This window comes from Tyto alba, unplaced genomic scaffold (assembly GCF_018691265.1).
Source record: "Tyto alba isolate M040663 unplaced genomic scaffold, T.alba_DEE_v4.0 Super-Scaffold_39, whole genome shotgun sequence".
Taxonomy (NCBI): Eukaryota; Metazoa; Chordata; class Aves; order Strigiformes; family Tytonidae; genus Tyto; species Tyto alba.
Genome location: NW_024881314.1, coordinates 13,714,272 through 13,736,933, shown reverse-complemented (window position 1 = coordinate 13,736,933; position 22,662 = coordinate 13,714,272). Strand labels below are relative to the sequence as shown.

At 43.5% G+C, this 22,662-nt stretch overlaps 1 protein-coding gene across 3 annotated transcripts; it reads right to left on the bottom strand.

Moving 5' to 3' along the window:
- Window positions 1-2,262: 2,262 nt before the first annotated feature.
- Window positions 2,263-20,259, bottom strand: LOC104356386 (myosin heavy chain, skeletal muscle, adult). 3 transcript variants are annotated; one of them, XM_042802512.1, is made up of 38 exons: window positions 20,056-20,259; window positions 19,832-19,975; window positions 19,582-19,738; window positions 19,225-19,252; window positions 19,012-19,126; window positions 18,826-18,918; window positions 18,249-18,312; window positions 17,984-18,082; window positions 17,778-17,881; window positions 17,563-17,701; window positions 16,241-16,359; window positions 15,991-16,140; window positions 15,119-15,289; window positions 14,061-14,370; window positions 13,868-13,953; window positions 13,255-13,342; window positions 13,043-13,160; window positions 12,740-12,863; window positions 12,518-12,654; window positions 12,162-12,417; window positions 10,898-11,140; window positions 10,516-10,692; window positions 10,285-10,430; window positions 10,112-10,202; window positions 9,634-10,023; window positions 9,276-9,402; window positions 9,053-9,171; window positions 8,582-8,778; window positions 7,997-8,180; window positions 7,745-7,910; window positions 7,448-7,572; window positions 6,945-7,253; window positions 4,369-4,572; window positions 3,876-4,001; window positions 3,610-3,780; window positions 3,419-3,523; window positions 3,180-3,275; window positions 2,263-2,557 (listed from the first exon to the last, which is right to left on the bottom strand). In XM_042802512.1, exons 1-38 carry the CDS (start codon window positions 20,257-20,259, stop codon window positions 2,402-2,404), a joined length of 5,838 nt encoding a protein of 1,945 aa, XP_042658446.1. In that variant the 3' UTR covers window positions 2,263-2,401. The 3 variants fall into 3 exon arrangements, with proteins under 3 accessions (XP_042658446.1, XP_042658448.1, XP_042658449.1); XM_042802514.1 differs by having other exon boundaries at window positions 13,868-13,951; window positions 14,071-14,370; XM_042802515.1 differs by having other exon boundaries at window positions 14,076-14,370.
- Between the last annotated feature and the right edge of the window lie 2,403 nt (window positions 20,260-22,662).

The window sequence follows — 22,662 nt, the reverse complement described above, 5'->3', positions numbered from 1 at the left end:
AACATCACCTTTCATCAGTTGAACATTTAGGGATAAATTCTCAAGCCATAATGTCTTACAGCTGAGGGAAGAGTCCCAACATTTTCAGGTGCATCACGATTCTTCCCTGGTTAGGTCAGGTTGTTCATTTTGCATCGTCATTGTAATATTGTCCAAGGGGAACTGGGGATTTAGACATCCAAATATGGTCTCCAGAGTTGCTGTGGTATTTGCTAGTCAGTCAGCAGGTTTTAAAAGGTACCCATGGAGCTAGAAGTACTTCTTCATGCTTTTACTGAGCCACAGTTGCAATACACTGGCTTCAGAATTAAACGTTTGTGTTTGGTATCGTTTGCTTGTTTGTTCACTTAAAGAAATATGAGCTTTAGTACAAACAAAATCCTTTTGCTTCCTTTCGAGGTGTGGAAACAAAGGTTTCCTCTGGAAAGAAAGGATCCCACTTATTTCTTGGGAGCATACTGTGGGAAGAGAGAGAGGAGCGGAATGGTTTTCCTTCTTTGGTGCCCAGATTTCTCTGGCATTGATGCAGCTTTCACAGCTTCACACATAAAGATGCTGTCTCTCAAGAGCATCACTTACAGTGACGCAGGAGTGAACACAGCGTGTAATCTTTTCCTTAAATATATTTAGCTGCTGCCTAGCAAACTACTTCTGTATTTAGTTATAACATGGGAGGATTTCTTGGGTGTAAGCCTCAGTGTGCTGGGGAGAAGGAGGACCGCCTAATCCTCAGTGCTGTTGCTGTAAACACACTGACCACTGTGGTCAGTGCAAAAGGCCTCCTTCCTGCTGTCTCCTCTCCACTTCCCCTCCAACAAGTCCAGCTCCCTTCACCAGCAACCTCACAGCACCTTGAAGTACTCCCTGGAAAAGTCGTGGTGTAGAGACAGTGTAGAGCTAGTGCAGAGCTAGCCAGGAACCTCGAGGGACCCAAGCGTGTCCCTGTAGTGAAAGAGAGCCAACTCTCCTTTACCATTCCTGACATCTGCTTGTAGAATCTGTCCTTAGCAACTATGTGGTACACCAGGGTCCAGTGATGCCGGACTGGCTGTTCCGTATTTTAAGTACTGCTTCTTGCTTTGCAGGAAACAAGCTGTCAACTGGTTTTAGACTTCAGATCAGCACACGTTGTGTAGGTGACTTGTTTTTCTCTGTCTAGCCAGGATGCAGTTTCTTCATTCCAATTCACCCATTGCCACAAGGGTCAGACAGGTCGGACACAGTTTGGCATTGTCATCTATATTATTTCCTCTAGAAAGCACTAAATTTTGTGACTTCTTTAAAGCTGTAATATTCCCAGAATTATTCCCACCTGAAGTCTTATCTTACATGATCAAAACTAGTTCCCTGAGCTTTTTGAATTTATACATAACTCCACATTATTCCCTGGCACAAAAGCTTATTATACTCTAATATTAGTATTTCAGTACCTGAGAACACTATACAGTACTGCAGCAGTTCCTAGCTTGTTCTGGTGCCTCTACATGTTACATTGGTTGGGGTTTATCCCGTAGTGAGTCCTCTTGTTCACACTTACTTCTACCAATCTTTTCATCAATCTCCATTTCACTTACAACAGGGGCATTCTGTCTTAATATTGGCTATTCTGTCTTAATAGTGGCTATTCTGTCTTAATATTGGCTATTCTGTCTAACAGGGAAAGTAAGGAACTGCAATGTCTTCTTATCCAAATACATTATTTGTTTTGATTTAGAACTGGTTGTTAATAACTTCTTCCATAAAAAAAGTTTTGCCTGATCTTTAATTTTGCTCAATATAGAGCCACTCTCTAGACTCTGTGGCCTTCACCTTCGTTGTTCAAATGAGGCAGCACCTGAGTCATTGCCTGAGTTCCTCCACGAGGACTCAGATGCCTTTGGGGCTCCATATTTTTTTTTATGGGACAACTTGCCTCTAAAGACAACTTGCCAAAATGGGAATGGGACCAGCAAAGACAGCCTCTGTGTACTGCATCCATTTAGAAAGAGGACTCCCAAGGCAGAAGCTTTTTTGCTGTGCCAGGGCAGACAAGGTACTCATCCTGCCTTTGTCCTGACCCTTTCCTCTTGCCAGTTATGGGAATTAAATTAGTGTTATTCCCTATCCAGTATTGTAATAGGTCACAGTGGAGAAATACTGGAGATGGGCTAATTAAAGCTCTACGGCTATCCAAGGGTTAAAGTGAAAGAAAATATTTCATTTGAAAATGCCCCAAACTTATGTGACTGCAGAATTGAATTGTAACAACCAAAAGCAGTGCTCTTCTGCTGTGTATGCAAAGGAAACTATGGTCTTTATTCTCTACACATTGACACAATAACAAAGACTCTTTGCAGAAGAAAGCGACAGAGGGTTCACATTCTGTGCATCCCTCAGGTCACTTTGCCGCCTCATGACATCCTCACTCCTCCTCTTCTATCTTCTTGCCGTGAAACTCCCGGCTCTTTGCTCGGAGCTTGTTGACCTGCGACTCTGCAATGTCAGCCCGCTCCTCGGCTTCCTCCAGCTCGTGCTGGATCTTGCGGAATTTGGAGAGGTTGACATTGGACAGCTCCTCCTGTGCAGGGAGAGGGAGTTGGTGGTGAGGAGCCCAGGGCAGGGGTTTCACTCCTCCTGCGCCTCGGCCTCGCGGGGCTGCGGCTCTTCCCTGGGGGAAGGCACAGACCTCCATCTCCCACCCACCTCTGCTTACATGTAAGCCTCACACAGACCTCCTCATCGTCCCTTATTTAGGGACCCACTGTGACAAGCCTCACCAGGACCGTGTCACTCTTGAGGAGCAATTTTGTCACTTGGCTTAGTCATTTGTGTACTTGTTCTCCCACTACTTGCTGCCCAACTACCAGTGTGACTTGTTAGGTTCAGAAAGACCCTGAAACCCTCTGCTTTTGATCAGTGGCAGAGATTCAGGAACTTCTCAGTCGGTGGATGTGGGCCCTGGGTTTGTTTAGTCTGACCTCCAGTATAAAACAGACTGCAGAACTCCCCTCAGTTCATCCCTGACTGCAGGGTGCCCAGAACTCAGCAAGGCCTCGTGACACGGTAGTAAAACGGCGTGGCCAAGACTCTTGTGTTTCGGGAGTGTCTTTCATGCCCCTTTCCTGGGATTTGTACTCATCTCAACGAGCGTGTTGCCCCAGTGGAAGGTGGCTCTTGCTCTCTCTTCAAGCAATACTTACAGCCTCCTCAGCTTGTCTCTTGTAGGATTTCACCTTCATTTGCAGCTTGTCCACCAGGTCCTGGAGCCGGAGAATATTCTTCCGGTCTTCCTCAGACTAGAGTGGTTGGTAAGCAGGAAAGAGAAGCAATGATCGGTTCTGCATCATGTGCGGTTAACAATTCCCCTTGGGGACATTGTGTACAAAGCTTGACTTGCTGGGAGAAAACTCTGCCAGCCCAAGGAGGCCTCCTGCCTCACCTGGTAGGTCAGCTCCTTCACCCTCCTCTCGTACTTGCGCATACCCTTCACGGCTTCAGTGCTGCGCTTCTGCTCGGCATCGACCTCCCCTTCCAGCTCCCGCACCTGCAATGAGAAGCCCGTCTTTGGAGCTTCCCTGCTGCTTACGTACGTGACATGTTCACTCATGCACGAATACCAGCCCTACGCACTCTGGCCTCCAGCTTCTGGATTTGTTTCTTGCCTCCCTTCAGCGCCAACTGCTCGGCCTCATCCAGACGGTGCTGCAGGTCCTTCACCGTCTGGTCCAGGTTCTTCTTCATCCTCTCCAGGTGGGCGCTGGTGTCCTGCTCCTTCTTCAGCTCTTCTGCCATCATGGCTGCCTGAGGAGAGAAAAAGGTCAAGGCCATTTTGGGGCTGGAGGCAGTCTGGGGGAGAACAGGTCCACCATCAGCACCAAAAGGAGCCGCCAACTCACATCCGTGATGGCCTTCTTGGCCTTCTCTTCAGCATTACGGGCTTCCTGGATTGTATCCTCCATTTCACCCTGAATTTGGGCAATGTCTGTTTCCAGCTTCTTCTTGGTGTTGATCAAGCTGGTGTTCTGTTGAGCAACAAAAAATAACGTCCAGTTAGTTCCAAAACAGAACACTTACTTTCAAAATGTACTGTTTAAATTAAAGCTTATCATCTATGTGTCTATTATTAACATTCTCCTTCAAATGATGCATCTTGTCAGGTCACGTACAGCTGGGTAACATAGAGTTCTTAAAAGTTTAGGAAGCAGTCTGACTCCCGTTAAAGCAATCCTGCTCATTTAGCCATAATCCAATTCTTCGTACAAGGGTAATAATTCTAGATCGTGTTAAGCTTTTTATTACAAGAGATGATTTAGAAATTTACACAGATGAGAAATCTGGAAAGAGAGAAAAGAAAATGGCTTCTGAGACTTTGAATCTCACAAATCTAACCTGAGTATGGAGGAGCTGAACTCTCTCACTTGCATCCATCAGTTCCTGTTCAGCCACCTTCCTGGACCGCTCCGTCTGCTCCAGGGCTGCCCGCAGCTCCTCAATTTCAGCCTGCAGCAGGTTTGCTCTGCGCTCCACCATGGCCACCTGCTCCTTCAGGTCCTCCTGTGTCCTGAGAGCATCGTCCAAGTGTATCTGGGTATCCTTTAAGAGAGGAAAGAAAAATTATAAGGCGGCACAACACTGTTGCACAACGGCAGTTACCACCCCGTCTAATACCAATCATGCCACTATGATATATACAAATATATATATTTGTAGGTATAATATATATATGGGGCAGAAGAAAGAGCCTTCCCCCATCCTCTGAAATGCCACTACATAACAGAGTCAGTTCTCTGGGGTTGAAGTATGAAGAGCACATGAGTAACTGACAGGATCCAGGAAAAGTCAACCATGCAAATTTGATCCAACCACCCACTCACATTAGAACCGGTGCCACGGGAAAAGCACATGAGGAATTGGTAATTGGAGAGTCCTTGTTAAGAGGCACCAAAACACCCAATTTACCATCCAGAGAATTTCTCTAGAGAAGTTTGCTGCTCAGAAGGAGCTCGCATTTGTGATGTCACCGGGAGGCTGCCAAGCCTGATGAACCCCTCAGATTATCATCTGCTCCTACTATTCCATGCAGGCTTTAATGATACTGCAACAAGGCAACTTACAAACATCAAAAGACTATAGGTCCCTCGGAGCAATATGAAAAGGATATGGTGTACAGGTGGTGTTCTCCTCTATCCTGCCAGTCAGAGGAAGAGGTTCAGGAAGGAGGAGAAAAATTGAACGGGTGAATGTCTGGCTGTCCAGCTGGTGCCAAGAGGATCTTTGCCAGCAAGCTGGCCAGAGCTTTCAACTAGACTAAGCTGGGGAGGGGAATGGAGTTTTCAGTAACGGAGACGAGCCAGGGGTTGCTGATGTATTAGGAAGCAACAGGGAAACATCTGTGGAAGGCTCCAAAGGAATAAGGGTTTGCTCCTCTAAGAAGGCAATACAGTCGCTAGCCCAACTGACGTGTCTCTATACCAATGCACGTAGCATGGGTAACAAACAGGAGGAGTTGCAAGCCACTGTGCAGTCAGAAAGCTATGATCTAAATGCTGTCACTGAAACTTGGTGGGATGAATCACGCGACTGGAGTGCTGCAATCAATGACTATAAATTGTTCAGAAAGGTCAGGCAAGGAAGGAGAGGCAGGCAGGTTACCCTCAATGTAAAAAATGGATTGATTGCACAGAGCTGTCTTTGAAAAACAGTGATGATCCAGGTTGAGAGCTTATAAGTACAAACTAGAGGCCAAGCCAACAAAGGAAACCTTGTGGCTAGTGCTTACCACAGGCCACCTGACTGAAGGGAGCCTGTTGATGAAGTGTTATTACTTCAGTTATGGGGATATCACACTCACAGACTCTGATCCTGCTGGGGGATTTCAATCACCCTGATAGAGCTGGAAAAGCAGCACAGCAATCTGTAAGCAGTCCAGGAGACTCCTGTAGTGCATCAAAGCTAATGTCTTCATCCAGGGGATAGACAGCCCAACTAGAGAAGCGTTACGGGGCCTGATGAACTGCTGAGAGATGTCAAAGCTGTTGGCAGCCTGGGCTTCCGTGATCATGCCCTGATGGTATTCGCAATCTTGAGGGTTGTGGGCCAGATGAAGTGTAAGGTCAAGACCCTGAGTTTTAGGAGAGCGGACTTGCAGTTGTTTTAAGGAATTCCTGGGTGGGACCCTCTGGGAAACTGCCCTTGGGTATAAAGGAGCAGAAGAGAGTTGGCAGGTCTTTAAGAACATATTTCTTGGAGTGTAAGAGTGCATGGGAGTCTAAATTCCCATGTGTAAGCAATCAGGCAAGGAAGGCTGGAGAAGAACATGGCTGAGTAAGAACCTCCTGGTCAAACTAAAGTGTAATAAGGAAATGCATAGGCAGTAGAACCAAAGACATGTATCCTGGGAAGAGTATAGAGATGCTGCCCAGATGTGTAGGGGTAGGACCAGGAAAGCTAAGGCACGGCTGGAAGTGGATTCCTGTTGTATTAAGCTTGGGTGCGGCCTCACCTTGAGTAGTGTGTGCAGCTCTAGGCCCCACAACTCAAAAAGGATGTTAAGGGATTTGAATGCATCTAGAAGAGAGCAACAAAGCTGGTGAAAGGGCTGGAAGGCTCTGAGGAGCCACTGAGGACATGGGGTTTGTTTAGTTTGGAGATAAGGGTGCGGAGAAATGACCTCATTGTTCTCTACAGCTGCCCGAGGAGGGGACATGGAGAGGGAGGTGCTGATCTCTTCTCCCCGGTGTACAGTGACAGGGAGTTGTGGATGCCCCATCATTGGAAGTGTTCAAGGTCAGGTTGGATGGAGCTTTGAGCTGTCTCATCTAGCAAAAGACATCCTTGCCCAAAGCAGAGGGGCTGGACTAGATGACCTCTGAAGGTCCCTTTCAACCCAAACCATTCTGTGATTCAATGGTTCTATGATATAAGGCAAGCTAGGCACCTATGTGCACATCCTTAGCTTAACATACCTTGAGCACGGCCTGTGTGTTTCTCAGGTTCTTTTGTGCCTCTGCAGCCACACGGTTGGCGTGGCTCAGCTGGATCTCCATTTCATTCAGGTCTCCCTCCATCTTCTTCTTCAGCCGCAGGGCTTCATTCCTGCTCCTGATCTCAGCGTCCAGGGTGCTCTGCATGGACTCCACGACTCGGAGGTGGTTTCTCTTCAGCTGGTCAATCTCCTCATCTTTCTCTGCGATCTTCCTGTCAATCTCAGACTTCACCTGGTTGAGCTCAAGCTGGAGGCGCAGGATCTTCCCCTCTTCATGTTCAAGGGAGGCCTGGACAAGTGGACACAAACGTCTGTAACGTCCCTAAAGATACTGCTTGCTTTCTGGGTAACTACAGAATATGTCAGGAAAACTCATCTAGCTGCACTCCCCAGCCAGAACAGAGGGAGACCAAGCATTTTTCAGCCATATTTCCCCCGTGCTTACATTTTAGAGTGCAGAAACCAGTGATTATGGGCGTGTACCTCAGCTTCCTCCAAGGCAGCCTGGATTTCAGATTTCTCCTGCTCAATCTGCTTCTTGACTTTCTCCAGCTCATGAATCACCTTCCCTCCCTCTGCAATCTGCTCAGTGAGGTCAGAAATCTCCTCTGCAAGGAAGCGGGGAAAGCGACATGGTCAGGCACAGAGCTGAAGGGGAAGGGCCTTGACACACCAAGGTGACAGGCATCTTCTTATCAGTGCAGGCACAGATCCGTTTAATGTAGCAAGTAGACAAGCTTGTGAGAAAGCCCTGCCAGGAGCAGAGGGCCAGGGACTTACGCTGCAAGTTCTTGTTCTCACGCTTCAGCGTTTCCAGGTGGTCCAGGGACTCCTCATAGGCATTCTTCATCTTAAACAGCTCCGTGCTGAGAGAGCGAGACTCCTTCTGGGAGGCTTCCAGCTCAGCCTGCGTTTCCTCGTACTTCTGCTTCCACTCTGCCAGGATCTGAAGAGAAACGGGGCGTGAGTATGGAGGTGGCAATCAGGAGGGGAAGCTCTGCCCAGGAGCCCCAGGGCTGGTGCCCAAAAGACCTTGTCAAAGTTCTTCTGCTTCTTGTCCAGAGCTGCGCACGCAGCATTTGATCGCTCCACATCAATCATCAGGTCCTCCACTTCATTCTGCAGCCTCTGCTTTGTCTTTTCCAGGGAAGCACATTTGGCGTTCACAGCTTCAACATGCTCCTCTGCATCTTGCAGGCGCTGTGCCAGCTTCTTCCTGGGAGGTGATAAGCACAGCTCATGGTTTGAGAGGAAAGAGGAGGCTGCAGTGTGCGGCTGGTGGGCTTTTCACAACAGAATGTTTTACCACTTCATTGAGTATGTATCCTATGCACAGACAGTTCAAGTCCTCTCCCAGCCTGTCGCTGTTTTCCCAGTTCAGATCCCCAGGCTTGAACAACCACCGTGCCTTCCGTGTCTAGTGTCCACAGGTATTCTGTACTATTCTCTGGGTCAGGGGAATATTTTCCTCTACATTGCCTAAACCACAGCCTTTGGAGCATGTACTTTACCCTTACCCTGCCCCAAAGCACAGCTTTAAATTTCATGACAAGATTGCAGTTGTGTCTTCAAATTTCCCTTGATAGTCTACCCTTTTTTTTTGTCTTCCCCACATACTTGGCCTCCTCCAGCTCCTCCGTGCGCTGAATAGCATCTGTCTCGTATTTGGTTCTCCACTGGGCCACTTCGCTGTTGGCCTTGGACAGGGCACGCTGCAGCTCCCCCTTGGCCTCCTGCTCCTCCTCATATTGCTCGCGGAGCAGGTCACAGTCGTGGCGAGCAGACTGCAAGGCGTGGGCCAGGGCGTTCTTGGCCTGCATAGAAAGTGGGATTCGGACAACGAATGGTAATATCCTGGGGAATATCTTCCAGGGAGTTAATTTAACACTGCCAACGTGACTGCCAGGAGCGTGTAGGTGTTTGCAATGAAGGACAGATGTAAGCCTGGAGGACAAAATCTACTATTCACACACCCTGCAGAAATTAAAGCCTTCTCCCAGTACTGCTTGTGCTATGCAGACCCTGTCCCCCCTAGGCAGTGGGAAGTTAAGGGTGTTTTCAGTGGGCAGACGTAAGAAAAGTCACCACCTTTATCTCTTCCTCTAAGTGCCTCTTGAGTTCCTCAATCTGTTGGGTGAACGCCTGCTTGCCTCTTGACAGCTGAGAAATCAGAGCATCTTTCTCCTCGACCTGGCGTGAATATTCACCTAGGAAAGGACAGAGGAAAGAAGTGGTTTTTTTGTCATTCATGACTCAAACAAACTGTGTGAGAAGACTCTCCCACTCCACAGCACAGAGGGGGCTCTCTCACCTGATTCTGTCTGCAGACGAGCTCTTTGAGCACTGAGGTCATTGATCATGCGCTGATGCTCTTCTTCCTTTGTCTTAATCTCACTCAGCTGGTCTTCCAGTGCGCGACACATCTTCTCCAGATTTGCCTGTGGAGATCACAGAGAATGAAAGACGATTAGTATCTGGACACCTCCTTATTCTGAACAGCATGACGCCCACCAGAAAAACATTGCAAGCTATATACTGCTCATTGGCATTAGGTTAGAATTACAGATCCATACAGAGACAGAGAGTTATACTGTAGCCTAGCCATATTTTAAAAAGCTATGTTTCAACATTCTTTATTTTCAAGTTGTTTCCAGTATAATTTTCAGTACCTTGGCTTTGGAGACAGATTCCATGTTACTGGCCAAGTCGTCAATCTCCATCTTCAGCTCACTCTTCTCCTTCTCCAGCTTCTGCTTCACTCGTTGCAGGTTGTCGATCTGCTCCCCGAGCTCAGCTGTGCTGTCCGCATGCTTCTTCCGTAGGGTGGCAGCCGTGGCTTCGTGCTGCAGCGTGGCCTCTTCAAGGTCACGGCGCATCTTCTGAAATTCTGCCTCACGCTTCTTGTTCATCTCGATCTGAGCTGCTGTCGCCCCTCCTGCCTCTTCCAGGCGCTCGCTGATCTCCTCCAGCTCCCTCGAGAGGTCAGCCCGATGCTTCTCTGCTTTTGCCCGAGAGGTTCGCTCTGCCTCAATTTCCTCCTCCAGTTCCTCAATACGAGCCTGGGGGACATTAGGGGCCCTTCACACCCACGGCCTCCTCCTACCCCACCTGAGACTGGGGGAGAGAGGGGAAGGGACAGAGACTTGCCTGCAGCTCCTTGATCTTCTTCTGTAATTGCATGCCCAGGGCTTGCTCATCCTCGATTTTGCTCTGGATCTGGCTGATTTCAAAGTCTTTCCTTGGGGCAAAGCAAACCTTGTCAGAGCTCAAAGACAAAAGCACACCAGCCCAGCATTCGGGTGGCCCACAGACACACTTACTTCTTCAGTTTCTCGTCCAGCTGCTGCTTATCATTCTCCAAATCCATTATGCTGTCATGGGCCAGCTTCAGGTCTCCTTCGAGCTTCCTCTTAGCTCTCTCAAGGTCCATGCGCAGTTTCTTCTCTTGCTCCAGGGACCCTTCCAGCTAAAACAAACAGGACCGCCAGTGCTCTGCCAGTCCGGTTTAACTCCATACCTGTTCTGGTCTTGCTGTATGCCTGTGTGCTTACATCGTCCACTTGCTGCTCCAGCTTGGTCTTAGCTTTGGTCAGTGTATTGACTTTGTCCTCTTCTGCCTGCAGGTCATCCAGTGTCTGCTGATGGGCCTCTTGGAGGGCTTTCTTCTCTTTTGTCAGCTTGGCAATGGTCTCGTCCAGGGCTGCCATCTCCTCTGTCAGGTTTTTCACCTACAAACATGAGGAAGTGTCAAAATTTGGTAGAAAATATGTTCACTAGTGCAGGAACTGTTTCACTCTACAGTGTTTAGCCAGGAGTTTCATTTATCCTTTGGATGCTCAAAATCTTCCAACGCCAACATGTCTTATGGTAGCAAGCTCTTCCTCTGAGAGTCAGTGATGTCTTGGCCCTTTATGTGACTCCCCATGTGTGTACCTTGTTTTCTGTGGCATGTTTTTCCTTCTCAACCTTGGCCAGTGTTAATTCAAGGTCATCAATATCTTTCTTCAGCTCTGAGCATTCATCCTCCAGTTTCCTCTTCTTGGCTGTCAGCTCAGCATTAATTTCTTCTTCATCCTCAGCCCTTTCAGTCACCTCCTTTACTTTGGCCTCCAGCTGGATTTTGGTTTTGATGAGCTGGTCGCATCTTTCCTCAGCATCAGCTAAAGCATCGGCTTCCTGTTGGGAAAAGACAGGAAAGGTTATCTAATGCTGAAGGAACAGATGTGCACCTGTATAACCCTGGCCTACACCTGTAAGACCTTTGAGATTACTTTTTTGGGAAAAGGTTACTGCGCTGTTACTTTACAAATTACAAATTCAGAAGTTTTTAACCAGTTTTATATTTTTTTCTGACCCTTTTCATCATCAGATACTGTGTCTAGATCCATTAGGTTTCATCTTGTTTATTTCAGGTATGTCTGAGGGTTACCTGGATTTAATCAGTGTTTTCCTTTTTTCCTTTAGAAATTGATTGTATTTTATAATGCACCACATTCAAATTTATGTTGAGGTATTGAGAAATGCAAGTAATTCCATCATTGAGAAAATATTTGATACTCACAGTAGTAGATTTATACCCAGCCAATACAGACAGTGGACACTAGAACAAGATTCATCTTTCACTAATCTGGACACTGCAACTCAAGAGTGTTGTCTAAATGTTGCCTCAGTTTCCAAGAGTCCAAATGGCATTGGAGACAAACATACAAGGGTGGCACTTGTATAACGGGCATCTGGATCTTCTGGGAGCAGTAGCTACAGGAGCTCAGGTGAGACATGCCGTAAGGAAAGGCACTAGGCTCTTCATTTCAACAACTGAATTAAGGCAGAGTAGCCGGTCAATTGAATCACTGTTCCATCTCCACTAAATACACTACAGTGACTACAAGGAGGCTTTACGTCATGAACTCCAACGGAGACATGTACATGTAGGCATTAAGACTAAAAAGTCATCTTCAGCTTAAACTCCCCTTTGCAATAGTGATACTGAGTGGGAGAAAGACTGTGGCCTGAATTTACCTTTGCTTACACGGTATTCATCTTAACATACTTTGTAAGGTGGTTTAGCGGACAATTTAAGTTCTGTAGCATGGAAGAAGAGCTAGATCTTATTTACTCATTTCCCCTATTAAAAAAAAAAAAAAAAAAAAAAAGAAAAAAGAAAAAAGAAAAAAAGAAGTGAAGAAGTGTTACTCACAGCCTGCACTTGGAGCTGCAGATCGTTTTTCTCCTGCACCAGTTTCACCATTTTCTCCTCCAGCTCCTTTCTCTTTGCCTCTGACTTTGCAAGCTCCTCCTTGGTTTTCTCAAACTCTTCCTTCATGTTGGCCATCTCCTTCTCAGATTCTGCACTCTTCAGCAAGGGCTTGATCTTGAAAAACAGCTTCATCCAGGGCCAGTGCTTCACATTCATGAATGCACGAATGTTGTACTGGATGCAGAAGATGGACTCCCTGAAGCATTATTAAAGTGTACATTGAATTTTTCCGTATGATATGTGCAAACACTTCCCCCCAAGTACAGTGCCTTTAACTGAAGATGAGGAATGCCTACCTCCTCTGCACCATTCTCTGGTACTCCACTCTCATCAGGAAGCCCCTGCACCTGGCCTGCGTGCGGGTGATGAGCTGTGCCAGCTTCTCATCCCTCATCTCCTCCAGGAGTCCCAGCAGCCCAGCTTTGAAGAACACCTTGAGAAGGGGAATGTTGCAGCACATCACTGCCAGGTAGAGCAAAGCACAGACACACAGCGAGTGACTCAAGGAGGGTTTGTACCTTGGTGTGGCCAAATTTGTACTGGGTGTGGTCCACATCGATGGACCCGAGGAGCTTCTCAGAAGCCTTCTTGCTATCAATGAACTGTCCCTCTGGGATAGCACTGGCATTAAGCACCTTGTATCTGGGAAAAGAGAAAGAGGAAGATAAGGCTGTTTTTTTCCCCAACCAACACACACTAGCTAGTGAACCCCACCGGCTCATATACGGCTATTTTTGACAACAGGGTCCAGCCTGAATGAAATTATATGAATGAACCAACATTGCTTTTAATGATGATGAGAAGTGCAGTGCTCTTCTTACCTCTGTTTGAAGTCAGCATAGAGGACTCTGCTGGGGAAACCTTTCCTGCAAATTCTGATGCCTTCCAGCACACCGTTACACCGCAGCTGGTGAAGTACCAGTTCATGCTCCATGGCACCTAGAAATTCAGAGCATAAATGAATTCCACCATTTCCAGTGTACAGGGGAATGGTTTTATCAGAGCAAGTTCTCTTTCTTCTTGTGCATCTTACCAGGTGTTTTTGTTTCATTTGGGATGATGCAACGGACAAAATGGGGGTGAGTGCTCCGTAGATTGGTCATCAGCTTGTTTAAGTTCTCCTGTGGGATTATGTATAAGTAATTAGATGAAAACTAAGTTATTTCTGTATACTGTCTATCTAGATTTCAGTGTACTAATATAATTTTTCTTAGGAGGAAGAAGCTTTTAAATTAATAATTTAGATTTAATCAAGCCTTCAATATTCTTCCATATTCTCATTAAAAGAAAGTTTAAAATTCTGCACCTTAGTGTGGTGGAAATAAAATACTACTGTATAAAAATTTTAACACATTTTTTTATAGGATTAATGTTTATAATGCTCTCCAGATTCTGGAAAATATTTTTCACCAAGAATTTAATTGAACTTTTAAAAAAAATGAAGGTGGACTGTTGAAGGCTTCTTAAACCAAATCCCTAGTGTGAACAGATAATTACTAGGAAAAGGCAGTTAATAACTTCTACTCACTTAATCCTTATTACTGTTTTGTTATAAAACCAAGTTCATAAGAAGAAGGGGTGTTTAGATAGCTCAGATTTGAAACTATGTACATGTCACTTTACAGGTAATGAAATTCATACTTTACCCGGAAAAGAGCTGAAACTGTTTGGAAAGAAGATCCCTTCTTCTTACCACCCTTCTTTCCACCACCAGCACCACCACCACTTGCCTCTTCCAAAAAAAAAAAAAAAAAAAAAAAAAGTTTTTCATATTATCTTGTTCTTGCATTTTTACATACCATATATTTTGGAAAAAAAAAAGAATTTTAGAAAATTAACCTGTTTCTGCTCCACCATAGGAGGCAAAAAGTAAAGCCAGTGTCTTCACAGATGACTTCTGGTACAACCCAATGACAGTTTCATTCAGAGGATCCTTGTTCTTCTCAAGCCAGCCAGTGATGTTGTAGTCCACTGTACCAGCGTAGTGCACCAGTGAGAAGTGGGCCTCAGCCTTGCCTTTGGCAGGCTTGGGCTTCTGAAAATTGTTGGACTTGCCCAGATGCTGGTCATAGAGCTTGTTCTTGAAAGAGGTGTCAGTTGCCTTGGGGAACATGCACTCCTCTTCCAGGATAGAGAAGATGCCCATGGGCTGGAAGATAGTAAAATAAAGAAGAATGACTGTAGAATAATGTGATCACAACTTGGTCTTAAATGGAATATAGCAACACACAGGGAGCTAGGAAACAAATGAAAACCCTTGCCATGAAGAAAATTTATTTCTAAAAATTGAATTTTAAAGATTTACCTTCTTGTCTCACAGTTTGGTGCAGTGATTCACGAATGGTTTTTATGCTAAAAAACGTTAGAAATTCAGGAACAGAAAGATTATGTTCAAAAATATTTTTCAGAAGAATGTCCATTGTATATCTACTTCGGTTTTTCTACTTTTAATCAACTCCTAAATTATTTTGAACTACAAGAAATTTCTGTCAGATTCTTGAACTCAGAGGACAAGCTTTGCCTGTATTGGCCTGTTCTTACTTTACTATGAACCATCTAGGAAAAAAAAAATTGTCCAGATAACTTTACTCCAGAATCTTAAGAAAATGTTTTTATTTTACTTCAGGAGTTGCTCTGTGTTTTATAAAAAATATTAAAATCAAGAAAGTTGAGATACCTTTCACACAGAGAAGGTGTGTTTGGAATGACTTCCATAGTTATCTGTGGACTTTATAGTATCCCTAAGTCATTATAATCAGTAGTACTCATCATGAGTTATTTTTCAACAACTAAAACTGAATGCATGAAACTAACATTTTTTTGAATATCATTTAACCATTTTCAATTTAAAATAATGTGTTCCTGAAAACACAGGACATTTTGAATTAAAAGTTTACTTTCTCAATGAGCTCAATGCAGGCAGCCAGGTCCATCCCAAAGTCAATGAATGTCCATTCAATTCCTTCCTTCTTGTACTCCTCCTGCTCCAGCACGAACATGTGGTGGTTGAAAAACTGTTGTAGTTTCTCATTGGTGAAGTTGATGCACAGCTGCTCCAGACTGTTGAACTGCTCAGTGGAAAAGAAACAAAAACAACCATGTCATCAACATGCACAGTTCTTCATCATTCTCAACCCTTTATAAATCCCCTCACATATAACACAACTGTACTATCAAGATCACACCATAGCAGGACATATATGCAGCTCCCCAAAGAAATATCTACATAATGAAAATTGAAATTTATCCAGAGCAGATACTCCTAAGATTCATGAAGTATTTTGGCATTTTTTTGTTCAGCCAAAAAGATTAATGCATGTCCTGGTTTCCAATTTTTAAACACTTGATATCTCTGATCAAACACTTATCTATTAATTCGTTAGTCCTTCAAACAATGTACACATCTTTAACCTCTTATACGTTTCTCAATGGGTCTCCAAATCCTAGTTCTTCTCTAGAAGCTCTTATATAAAATTATTGTAATTATGTTGGGGTTTTTTAAACATTAACATTAAGCTTAAACTCTTAAAATATTGCAACATACAAAATTCTGTTTGCTACTTCTACACAAACAACATAACTCTGTTCTTGTACTGATTAAGCTTATGGGGATTTTGATCTGTGCTACAAAAGAAAATAGAAGGGGTTTTTTCCCCCAAAAAATTTCAAATGGCTAACATAATAAACCTTCAGAATAATATTACTTGGAAGTCCTTTGATATAGCAATCTCTCTCCCTGCCAAACAGTCCTCAAACCTGGAATCCTCACATCAAAGATCTCAAATCCAGCAATGTCCAGGACACCAATGAAGTACTGTCTGGGCTGCTTCGTATCCAGCTGTTGGTTGATGCGAACAACCATCCACAGGAACATCTTTTCATAGACGGCTTTTGCCAGAGCACCCACGGAATTGTTTACCTAAAATAAAGAAGAATACAGCAGAAAGATAAAAAACAATATCTGGGGAAACTAGTAAGTGATACAAGCCAGAGATTCCCAGTCACCAACTGGTTGTTACCTGCTGCACGGTTTGACCCTTGGTCACATATTCATTCCCAACCTTGACTCGGGGGTAGCAGAGGGCCTTGAGCAGGTCTGCTGAGTTCAGACCCATCAAGTAGGCAGCCTTGTCAGCAACTAAGCAGAAGGACAAGGAGACAGAAAAGTTAAGAGTAACAAGACATGCAACATTTTCAGTGATGAACCCTTTCCAAAACAACTACAATTTTGAATGTCCTTGAGATCAAATTCTGCTTACTGGATTTCAGAGGAAGTGCAACAGTCATTAAAAAACCCGATATCTTTGTTTGGAAAACTTTTCAGAGCAGTACACCTAAACGCTATCTTTGTCTTTAAAATTCATCACCGAACGTCTAGAAACAATGTATTTGTTAAAAATTAATCCTGAAAGCTGAAGTTCATCACTTCAGTCCAGAGTTAAATGGTAACTATAAGCCAGGCAACAAAACACTGAAGCATTAGCAGGTTGGCCACCTGAGTGTAATCCAAAACATGTACTTAGGTACTTGGGGTACATATGTTCTTTGGCAGCAGGTATAGCCCTAAAGTGGAATGCATTCCAAAATTAGAGGTAACAGTTAAAAAATGACCTTTTCCTGAGATTTACTGTTATAGTCATAGCAGAATGCCAGGCATATTCATTCATTCAGGATCAAAACCTAAAAATTCAGTCCTGAAGCTGGTCATGTGAGAGCATTCTTTGGAAGAAGTAAACAGGGCTTAGTCATTTTAAACCATGCATTATATAAGATTTAAGTGATTAAGTAGTCAGCTGAGAAATAGAAATCCAAGTCAGTTCTTCTCTAGCATAATGTATGCTTCACTTAGACTGATGTTCAAATGATACTATTATGTAGTGACAGTTATGGGTTTGAATCTCCGAAGGAGAAAAAAGAACTTGAAGGAAAGCTCCTTTTACCTAGGCAAAATTCCTAAATAGCATGCAATTTATGAAGGAGAAGTTCTAATACTGAATTTAATTACTCTATTTTCTTTAAAAAAGCAAAGAGGAATATATTTTCTGAAAAATCATTCTCTTCTAGGTACATCTTTAATATAAGCACACTGAGCAGGCTGTGCTATCCCAAACTGTGGTAGGCCAGTAAAAAAAATATGTATATATATGCATTTTATACTTCAAATAAAGATTAGGTAGTAATTGAGAAAAGGCTATATTTTGGATGGCAGTTTCTTACTTGTATAATATCTCACCTAAATGTTTTTTACACACTTTCACTGTTCTCTTTCTTTGTCTTCCAAATACTGAATTATTAGTGCTACTTCTATTTCTAACAGGTCAACCACAGACTTTGATAGTACCTTCTGTGCCATCTGGCTCTGCTTGTTCCTCTCGTTGTTTCTGTTTGAACTTCAGGTTCCCATAGTGCATGACAGCCCCTGTCAGCTTGTAAATGGCTGTTTTCTCATCAGCAGTGAAACCTAGGATGTCAATGGCACTCTGCAATAGGAATAATAAAATAAAAGCTTTGTCTGGAAGAGATGACAATAGGTTAAACATTTTAAATATTACTTACATCTGTAGCCATGAGCTCCTCCTGGTCATTAATGCTGGCAACAGTGATCTCACCTTGACTCACAAAGTGATAGTCGTATGGATTGGTTGTAATGAGAAGCATGTCTAAAAGTAAGAAGAAGGAACATGAAGGCTTAGTTTAGTCAAGCAAGTAATAGTGTGAGCTGATGTTCAGCAATCTTACTCCAAGTTAGTCATCCTTCCTACCAATTAGCTCTGGCTTCTTGTTGGACATGATCTGATAAAATATGTGGTAGCTTCTTTCTGCTTTGAGCTGGAAAGTGACTCTGGACTTCTCCAGCAGATCTGGAGGGAAAAGTTCATTAGAAACAAGAAGTAACGCCAAAAAAAGGAAGTAAGGAGAAGATGGGAAGAAAAAGATGGAAGGCAGGATGGATGGTTGGGTGAAAAGGTATTGCATGGATAGATGGAAGAATGGATGGATTGTGTACAGTTTAGGAAAGTATCTTACATGTTTCAATATCGGCAGAAGCTAGTTTTCCTGTGGCACCAAAGTGAATTCTGATGAATTTTCCCTTTAAAGCAATAAAATTGTCTTAAGATTTACATCATAAAAATATATCTGAAATGAAGAGTTCTGACATTGATTCCACTGAGTACAAGATTTCTACTTAGTGACATTTTCTTAAGAATCGGCTATATTTCCACCATTGAAATAAAGTAATCTTTTACATTTTTGACCATGAAGATAAACAAGAGCAGCACAGCTGTATATTGTATGTATGTTGAATGTACAAATAAGAAGAAATGGGTGGATTTTGTTAGCTTCTGCTGTTACCTTAATGCTATGAAAATAGCCATTTAACTAGTTCGGCTGCTTAAATCTCTCTTCTTATCAAATAAGCCATTTCACTTCTGATTAATTAAATTAGACATAAAGCAAATATATAATTTAAGTAGAAACTCCCTCTCCTCCTATGCTCCCTCCTCCTCCATCCTTTATTTCTTGAAGATGGCTGAGCAACAGAAAAGAATTGCCATACACTCCTGTTTATTATTTTGAGGTATAATTTGGTTAAGCAACTTACAAAGCGTGAGGAGTTGTCATTCCTCACAGTCTTGGCATTTCCAAAGGCCTCCAGCAGCGGGTTGGCGCTGATGATTTGATCCTCAAGCGTTCCCTGCAGGATGATAATTATTGTTGCTTAACCTTTCAAAAAATCATGTCAGGAACAGAGAAAAGCATTGCTTCCAGCTGCTATTTATTAATCTACCTGCATTTTGCCTGACTGCTGCTCCTCCTTCTTCTTCTCCCCACTCGCTGCAATTGTTGCAAAGTACTGGATGACACGCTTTGTGTTCACAGTCTTCCCCGCACCGGATTCTCCCCTGTGAAACCAGAGAGAGAAGCAGAGAGCGTGTGGTCAGGCAGGAGGTCCCCTGACACCGGGCAGCCCCGCAGGGACCCGAGCAGGGGGTGTACATACGTGATCAGGATCGACTGGTTCTCGCGATCTGTGAAGGAAGCAGAAATACAGTGCTTAAAACTCAATCAACAACACAGAAAGAATGAAACCTAGTCAGGTAAGTTTAATGTTTCCAACTGCATGCTGCCAGCTTGACTTAAACAAAGAAAGAAACAAACCTCCACAACACTTCACTAAGTGCAGAGGTGTCTTTTATTTAAAATGGTAGAAACAATGGTGTAGAGATAATAAACCACACAGTAGTATGTATGCATCAGAACCATGCAAGCTTTGCAAGTCTCTTTGTATTACTGAGACAGGGTATCCATCCAGACAATTTCATCGTACAACCCCTCTGAGACAGATGGGGTCACTCACCAGTCAGCATGAACTGATAGGCATTGTCAGAGATGGAGAAGATGTGTGGAGGGGCCTCCTGGCGCTTCTTGCCTCGGTAGGCCAACACCACCTCCGGGTTGTACACTGGCAGCCACTTGTAGGGGTTGACGGTGACGCAGAAGAGACCCGAATAGGTCTGTGAGGAAGGGAGAGAGCACGTTGGCTTCTGCTTACCCTGGCAGAGCATCTCCTCCTCGCTGCCCAGAGGAAGACTGCTGCTGGTACTTACGTAGATCATCCAGGCTGCATAACGCTCTTTGAGGTTGTACAGCACAGCGGGTTCGTGGAGGTGGGTCATCATGGCCATGTCCTCGATTTTATCATACTTGGGAGGGTTCATGGGGAAGATTTGATCATCCTTTACTGTCAGGGTCTGTCAGAGGAAGAATGCATGTCAGCTAAGAGCTGAGATTGGGAATCAAATGGTGGCCCTCAGCCTTGCTTCTTACTCACCTCTCCACCTTCAGTCTTGACAGTGACCTTCCCCGATTCTTTGCTCTGGATTGTCCCTTTCACAAAGGATTCCTTAGGATGCACCACAAAGACAGATGTCTTGGCATCAAAAGGCTTGTTCTGGGCCTCGATTCTCTCCTTTTCTGACTTTCGGAGGTAAGGAGCTGCCGCCCCAAAGATGGCCATCTCAGAGTCTGATGACATGGCTGCACTTTATGGCAGGGCTTGCCAGCAGAGAACACTCTGGAAGAGCAGATGTTGTTCAAATGTGTCAAAAAACAAGAACTTAGTAGAATAAAAGATGGGGAAAGAAGGATGTTTATATTATTACTATTCACATTTTTTTTTTTCAAGTAATTTTATATATTTTTGCATTGGTGTGATTGAACATTTATGAAAAAAGTGTGAAAAATATATTTTGGGAGATCATTTGGCTTAGGATACATTTTACTGAAATCACATTTGAAATAATCCATAGTCATTCAGTAGTCAAATATTTAAGTACTCTCCTGTGGTTTCAAGAACCTCAAAATTAACTTCAGTTGCTTAAGCACTCTTAAAATTCACTTGAAATCATTATAATGCAGTTTATTCCCAAGTGACAGTAATTCAGAAAGCGCAAAAGGCTCATACACCACTGACATACGTGACATACAGACAACTTGAACAATTAATGTCTTGCTTTCAGTCTCTAAAACATTTTTATCATTGTATTAATGATACAATTATTTGCTAATTTTAGTGAATTCTTGAATCCAGGCATAAATGGCTACAACGCCTGTCAAGAGTCATGCTGTTCCAAAACACACTGACATAGCTCCATCTCTATAATTTTCTCTTGCTTTTTTAAAGTTAATGTAATTTTAAGGGAAAACAAAGTTAAACATGAAGATTCAAAGTTTAACTCATGAATTTTAAAAATAAGGAGTTTTACAGTAAGTATTAATTTATCTGAAAAGTTGCTTTTTTTCATTTTTTCCCCAGAAAAAAAACAGTAGGAAATTTAGGGAAACATTTATTTATTTATATCCTGTATAAAGATAGGTACCTAATATTTACACTACATTTAATATTGTGTAATATTTGTACTAACATGAGAGAGTAACATGATAATTCTTTATTTGTCCCTGAAGGAACAGGTGGTGGCTTACAGAAGAGGAAGGCTGCCACTTCCATTTTTCGTGAGGTAGAGAACAGGCAGAGCAGTAAGGGGAACAAATGACAGCGTTACATTTTACAGAGATGACAAGCAGAGCTTGGTTGCTCTTATTACAGTGCCTTCTACTCTTATTTCTTTAGTGATTTCATGACAAATAACACATTAATTCACATGATCTGAGACAAAATGTTGAATTTTTCACTTTTTCTTACTATGCTCATCTTGGTCCAATTCTACTGATGCAACAGCAAAGATGGGAAGCCAGCATATCTTGCTCCCTGTTAGGTCAGTTAAGCATGTCCCCATGGGGATTTTCTGGTCTGACATCAGTGGTCAGAGACTTTAAACACAGCCACTTAAAGGTTGGATCAGATGATCTTTCAAGGTCCATTACTACCTAGGCTGTTCTATGATTCTATGATTCACTTGAAAACCTTATCAGCCTTGGGCACCCTACCACCTTCTACTGTAATCACACTAGGTTTGCAAATGTAGGGTGAAACAGTGACCATTCACTCAGTTGTACAGAAATACCACCCAAAAGGATCTTTCTCTACCCTCTAAGAATTAATAAATCAGGTTCTTACCTCTTGTGACACCAGATGGTGGCTTGCAGGCTGGCAGCTGGTCAGTACTGTAAAACAGAAATTGTAACTCCCTACTTGCTGCTGCACAGAAATCCAGAGTGAAAATGTGCAGGTGCCTTGAAAGTAGATTTAAAATCTGAGCTGAGAAATTGAGTGCCCTCCTGGAAATGAGCACTGGAGGCAGCAGGAATGCTGTGGCACCATCCTCTTCCTGAAAGCCTGTGGACCCCATACACTTACCTTGAAACTTTCCGTGGAGACAGGGCAGACTTGTCGCAGGGACATTTTATACGATCTAGTCTGCAGATGCTACAGATGCCTACTCTTTCTTCGGTCAAAAAATTTTTGGCAAACCTTCTTTGGCAAAGCATTGTCTGGCAAACTGAACTAAGGGCATAATTGTCATTTGACATGACTAGATATAATTAGAAAATTTTGATATCTTACTGACTATATGAATACACCTCCTATAAATAATTTGACAAGGGTGTTAAGGAGGGAATCTGGACTAGTCAAGGCACTTAGAGAACTTGGATGCAGGACTTATGGATTCTATTGCTGTCTTTCCCACCGACTCTCTGTATGACCCAGGGTGGAATGCTTGGTATGTCTGTGTTGCAGCTATCCCAGCTGTACAATGGGGATGACAACATTTATCTTTCTCATGTGATGGTGTGAAGCTTATAAAGAAATGCCTAAGAGCAATACATTAAGCAGAACGCTAAGAAGGAAATAAATATTACTAAAAGCATTTGGCAGTTGTGTTAGTAAAATTCTGAAAATAGAGTAATCTGGGTCCTTCAGGGAGATAGTGCTGGTGCCTGAGAGTCACAGACATGGCAGGATGACTGGCCAAGAGAA

What these genes read in the sequence shown, in the direction of transcription:
- LOC104356386 (XM_042802512.1), bottom strand. Translation starts at nt 20,259, where the DNA reads ATGTCATCAGACTCTGAGATGGCCATCTTTGGGGCGGCAGCTCCTTAC. An exon ending in ATGCAGCCTGGATGATCTAC is followed by an intron (nt 19,739 to 19,831) that starts GTAAGTACCAGC and finishes CCTTCCTCACAG; the next exon opens with ACCTATTCGGGTCTCTTCTG. An exon ending in AGAGCCAGATGGCACAGAAG is followed by an intron (nt 16,360 to 17,562) that starts GTACTATCAAAG and finishes CCTTCTGCTTAG; the next exon opens with TTGCTGACAAGGCTGCCTAC.